The 6,482-nt window shown below is 32.3% G+C and overlaps 1 protein-coding gene across 1 annotated transcript; it reads left to right on the top strand.

Annotated features, from left to right (window-relative positions):
• Positions 1-2,606: 2,606 nt before the first annotated feature.
• Positions 2,607-5,267, top strand: LOC149381310 (GABA transporter 1-like). Its single transcript, XM_089629897.1, has 7 exons — positions 2,607-2,933; positions 3,152-3,382; positions 3,509-3,606; positions 3,697-3,883; positions 3,987-4,117; positions 4,214-4,450; positions 4,820-5,267. Exons 1-7 carry the CDS (start codon positions 2,837-2,839, stop codon positions 5,198-5,200), a joined length of 1,362 nt encoding a protein of 453 aa, XP_089486023.1. The 5' UTR covers positions 2,607-2,836; the 3' UTR covers positions 5,201-5,267.
• Positions 5,268-6,482: the final 1,215 nt, after the last annotated feature.

Consider the following 6,482-nt stretch of genomic DNA (forward strand, 5'->3'; position numbering starts at 1 on the left):
CTGTCAACGAGATATATGCAACATTTTAGGTTCAGAACTATTAGTGAGATTTGGTGAATTACTCTCACGTTTTTTTTTTTGTTTTTTTTTTTTTATTTTTATTTTTAAGTTTATTGCTTAGCGATATAAGTATTATAGACTGTATATTATTTCAACGCCTCATTTTGCACTACATAAATTATTTAATTTTTCTACTTACGGATAGTTTGATTTATCTCAACCAATTATATACTATATCCTAAGATTTAAAAAAAACAGTGAATATTAGTTTGACGTTTAAAATTATAAAAATTACTTTTAAATGGGCCAAGAAGAGAATAGCCCAAGGGAGATATAGTATGGGGCCAAGAAGAGAAAAGGCAGATATAATAATTAAAAAAATAATGTTACCACCTGACTTCTTTTCATACTTGACCTCTCAAGTACCTTATTGCCGGTTTTTATTTCATAAATACCTACTGTATAGTATTTTCCTTGTTGTTTCAAGTTTTATTTGATTTTTTTTTTAAAATAATTCTTTCCGTTTCATTTTTTTAAATGATGTTTACTGTTTCATTTTTTTTTCCCTTTCTTGTGTTCACAATTTAAATTATTCATAATATAGACGGAATTGTCTATTTTTTTTAACTGAGATATTTATGAGGGGTTGAAAATATTAGATATTCTTCTAATTACCATGTTCAAATGATATTTTTTTATAACACTTTTAAAAATTACCACTATATATATCATATATAATTTGTTTCTCAATTTTTTTTAGGAATATATCAACAATATCCCCTTTGTTTTATCGAAATACGCGATTTATTCTCTCAGTTTTTAAAAATATAAGATATATTCCTTCAATTTAATATAAATGATGTGTATCCCCCTAAAAAATATGACATATTTCAAAAACCACTTTTTTTGTTTATTTTTATTTTTTTAAAAATTTGAACTCTCTAAAATATATTTAATGAAATATTTTTTTATTATATATATAAAAAATTAAAATAAATACTTTCTTTATAAAAAGTTAATGATTTTTTTAAGAAGAGAAGTTTTGAGTTTTTTTAAAAGGAAAAAGTAAATAAATATTTATTCTATTAAGGGTATTTTGGGGAATTCAAATTATTTTTTGTAAAAAATAAATGAAAAATGGTATTATTTGTAATATAATGTATTTTTAGGAGAGATATATGTCATTTATATTAAATTAAAGATATATATATATATATATATATATATAATATTTTTAAAAATTAAAAATGTAAATATCGTATTTCGATTAAATAGAAATGATACCGTTGATAATTTCCCTTTTATTTATACAACAAGTGGATAGAGTATTTACACTGGTTGTTGACGAGGATTTATGGAACGAGAAGTAGAGATAGTGAATCTTCAGCTAGAGCTTAAAAGGCTATGTTTGTATTGACGATGTGCAAGCCAAGGAAGAGGAGTTAAGAACTATTCATTTTGCTGCTTCGATCGCTTCACAATTTTTGCTTTACCACTCATGTGTGAACATTAGCTGTAAGTCTTCCCACTCTGTTTCACACCAGTACAGTACTATACCAATCATTTGTGGATATATACATTATGTAAATATCATTAATTTAATTTGATGATGTGTCTTGTTATGCATGTTCTCTTCCTCTTGTTAGCGGATATAACAATTCAGTAGATGCGAATGATTTAATCTAATTTTTTGCCGCTATCGAAAAGGTTTTGATCACCACAGTTCTTGACATGTATTTTTGAAATATGTATGAAAAAAGGACGACCTTATTGCTATTGCAAATTAATTTTGGAAAAATGGTACGAAGTAGCAAATTCAAACTATGACTTTTGTAAAATAGCCATAGTTTCATTATGTATAGCAAAATAGCCAATTAAGAGTATTATGATTTTTATTCTTGCCTCGATTAATTTTAATCCAGCTTCCATAAACCTTACATTCTGTCTTTATAGTTCGTTGGGATTAATTTATAGTTTGTTGAGAGTATTATGATTTTTATTCTTGCCTCGATTAATTTTAATCCAGCTTCCATAAACCTTACATTCTGTCTTTATAGTTCGTTGAGATTAAATTTAATCCAATTTAGATTAATCTTATTTGGACTAATTTACTTATAGTTGAAAAATTATGACTATTTTGCAAAAACTTCTATTGAGTTATATAGCCGCTGAACCAATTAATTTTTGCGATTAGATAAAAGAATATAATTAAGAACTCCAAAAGGTGTTTGTGTTCAATTCTACGATAAGAACTCCAAAAGTTTTGGGTGTTTGTGTTCAATTCTACAACGTTTTTGTAGTTTTCGAGCGAGTCTAAAAGTTACGTGTGGGTGTGGCGATTGGGGGGTAATATGGTCTTTCGCAGCACATGCTAAGAATAAAATGATTACGTAAGTAGGTCATGAACTGATGTATACTTGTTATTTAAGAGGATGATTGAATTTCGGTCATCAAAATATTTTATATCCATACATTTTCATAAACGTGTAATAACGACCACCAAACAATAAAGCAAGCTGTTTTTTCAAAATAAAAATAAAAAGAAAAAGAAAAAAACAATAAAGCAAGCTGTTTTCAATGTTGAGAAAGGCTAGTCAAACAAAGTGAGCAATATTTCCAAGCAAAAATAAAACAATAAAAAAGAAGATGGGCATCGTCGCTATCACCTCCCATTGACTAGTAGTTGCATTATGACTAGCACTTACATGTATTAATATATCATGCGTGTGTGTGTGTCTATGATAGATCATATTTGATCATCATATCCACATATTATTGAGATCACATATCATCCTTTCTACAAGGGGAAAAAAAAGATAGAAATCCAGCAGGAGAGATGGGAACGGTCACATATGAAGGAGAAAACAGGAAAGAGTTCGATAATAATCAAAGAGAAGACGATGCTGGTGCTCTTTTCGTTCTCAAATCCAAAGGTAAATTTTTCATCTATTTTTTGGGACTTTGCACCAATCACTAATCATAACGTGTATTCATTTCACAGTCTTCACTATTTCCATAAAAAAATGAATGCCTTTTTGGGGAATTATTTTATAAATACAAAAGAAAAAACAAAATTAATAATTTCTGAATATATTATAACGTCTAATAATATAGGGAAAAAAAAATAAAAAAATTGAAAAATGACTTGCAGGTTCATGGATACACAGTGGTTACCACTTGACAACGTCAATAGTAGCGCCACCACTGTTGAGCCTACCGTACGCCTTCACGTTTCTGGGATGGACGGCTGGGATCGCGTGCCTGCTCATCGGAGGGCTGGTGACTTTCTATTCCTACAACTTGATCTCCCGGGTGCTCGAACACCACGCTCACCTCGGCCGCCGCCATCTCCGCTTTCGAGACATGGCACATGACATTTTAGGTCTTATATTTTACTTCTTTTGAAACTTTGATATTTTGTTAATCAATTAATTTCAAAAGGCTGTTTCGCATTATTTTACTTGCATTATAATGTCTTCTCAATTATTTTTCGTGTTGGCAATTGTAGGACCGAAATGGGGTAGTTATTTTGTTGGTCCTATTCAGTTCATGGTCTGCTACGGTGCTGTTGTTGCTTGTATACTTCTTGGAGGACAATGCATGAAGGTACATTATGCAATATAAACGATTAATTTAATACTAATTGAAATTTGAAAAATGTAACAACGAATGACCACCAAAGTGGAATTTGTGCAGGCGATTTACAAGCTGTCAAACCCAAATGGGGGCATGAAGCTTTATGAGTTTGTGGTAATATTTGGATGCTTTATGCTGATTTTGGCTCAAATCCCATCTTTTCACTCATTGAGACACATCAATTTGGTGTCCCTTCTGTTGAGTTTAGCCTACAGTGCCTGTGCCACTGCTGGTTCAATTTACATAGGTAATCGAAAGTTGCTCTGAATACTTTACATAAGTAATAATTACTAACGAAAAATTCACAAGATTTATTTATTTATTTATTTTTTTGTGTAATTAATTTTCAGGGAGATCGTCAAAGGGTCCGGAGAAAGATTATTCGCTAAGAGGCGATAGCGAAAGCCGGCTCTTTGGTGTGTTCAACGCGATCGCCATCATCGCCACGACCTTTGGAAATGGCATCATCCCTGAAATTCAGGTACATATTAGATATGATGTCCGGTTCAAAGGCAGTGTAACATTTTGTAAAGTCAAACTGAAAGATAAAACATTCAATTGTTTATGAATGATTTAGGCAACAATCGCACCGCCGGTGAAAGGGAAGATGTTCAAGGGTCTATGCATTTGCTATGCCGTGTTGTCGGTGACGTTCCTGAGTGTTGCGATCTCGGGCTATTGGGCTTTCGGTAACCTCTCTGAAGGCCTTATTCTCAGCAATTTCTTGGATGATAATGGCAAGGCTTTGCTCCCAAAATGGTTCATCCTCATGACCAACGTTTTCACTATACTCCAACTCTCTGCCGTTGCCGTGGTAACTATCCAGAATTATTATTAATATTATAACTGTATTTCTCGGAATCTATCACATTTCTAAAATAAAATGCTGGACAATTAGGTTGCTTGCTACACAAGATTTTGAAATATTAGTTAATTGACTTAATGTAGCATGAAAGCATGCAATTTGTTACATAAAGGATATATTTGAAAAAAAAAACTAATTTTGAATGCTAAAGAATCAATGATTTGAAACGTAAACTTATTTAATTAGTTGAAATAAAAAATAATTAGTATCATTCATTTCTTTCTATACCTATCTTATCTTCTTAATAAATTTCTAAGAACAGAACTGTTTGTACATTTTGAAAAAGGATTGTCGATTTTAACGATAATTTATGTTCAGGTTTATCTGCAACCAACAAATGAGGTACTAGAGAGGACTTTTGGCGACCCTTCAAGCAAGGAATTCTCTACACGTAACGTGGTCCCGCGAGCAATCACGCGCTCGTTATCGGTCGTGATTGCAACGACATTAGGTGCTATGCTTCCCTTCTTCGGGGACGTCAACGCTCTCATCGGCGCTTTTGGCTTCATGCCTTTGGATTTCATACTTCCCGTTATCTTCTACAACTTGACGTTCAAGCCTTCTAAAAAAAGTTTCGTTTTCAGTTTGAATGTTTTGATAGCCGTCGCTTTCTCCGTATTAGGGGTCATAGCCGCGGTCGCAGCTGTAAGACAGATTACTCTCGATGCCAAAACTTACCGATTATTCGCCAATGTTTAGTATAATTTTATAAATCAATCTTATACATTACCGAAAATATCTCTTAGCCAGATATCCGGAACTTGTTCTATTTTTTTGAAATGAGAAAAAAGCAAGTCTTGAGAGGTGTGTGTGTGTGTGTGTGTGTGTGTGTGTGTGTGTGCAATTCCTCGTATTTGGGCCTAATGCATAATGCTTTAGATGGGCCTTGCATCTTCGCCTATATAGACCCAAGCCCGGGCCCAAATAAAATAATAATACTAATAAATGAATATCGACCATATGTTGTATTTTCTTTCATGTACATTTTAATGTTATATATTATGTTTGTTTGCTGAGAAATCATAGAAGTCACCTAAAATTAGTGATTATTAAAATAGCCCCTTTTTACTACTTAAATATCTATTTTTTTTTCGTAAACTAAATTATTATTTATTTAAGCGCACGGACTAAATATATACCTTAGTCCATTTAACAAAATAGTGTAAGTCAACTTGAGGCAACATCATTTCAATTTTCGGATTATGCACACACCAATTACAAAAACAACTATACTTAAACAACAAACTCGTTTCAAGACTTCAAGCACAAATCATATGTCAACTCATTGATGAGTGTGATTCATTCACACTTATCAATGTTTTTCCATCAAGAATCGAGACACGTTCTTAAGTATTTTGATATAATTTCGTAGTTTTTTTTGTGTGTGTGAGATTTCATGTCTTCGAGCTAAAAAGAGCATTTAGAGCTTTATGGAGCTAAAAGAGGTATCAGGAGCATACCAGAGACATTTTGTTCATCACGAAGCATTGGGAGAACAATTTGGAGCATCACCATCATTGGGCGCCGCGCATCGAGGCAATAGCACCCATTCACTTTCATTATATTGTTATTAAACCTTTTTTTACTCACTTTTTCATTTTAATTCATTTTCACTTCAAAAACATCAAAACCCCAATTTACATTCTCATAACTCGTCGTGAGATTCGCACTCATTCTCTAAGCACGCTTTATTACTTGACGACATGTGCGTTTGTGTCGTGAGAGTTTTCTGTAAAAGAAAAATTTTCCATTACTCATTAACCACTCAATCAACGACATAAGAGAACTGCGATGCTAAATTGTTCCACGGAACGCCTTGAATTTTTTTTAGAAGATCCATAAAAAAATTAAATCATAAATTGTTCCAGTTTGCGAGAAATACAAGGTGCACACTCATGTAATTTTGTAGTTTTTCTGAAGACAACCCAATCCCAAAGATTAGACATAGCATATTAGAGCAACTCCATTGGTCCGGTTAATG

The sequence above is a fragment of the Urtica dioica genome, chromosome 11 (genome assembly GCF_054948205.1).
Source record: "Urtica dioica subsp. dioica isolate 48M chromosome 11, U.dioica_male_clone48M_v1_H2, whole genome shotgun sequence".
NCBI classification, from domain to species: Eukaryota; Viridiplantae; Streptophyta; class Magnoliopsida; order Rosales; family Urticaceae; genus Urtica; species Urtica dioica.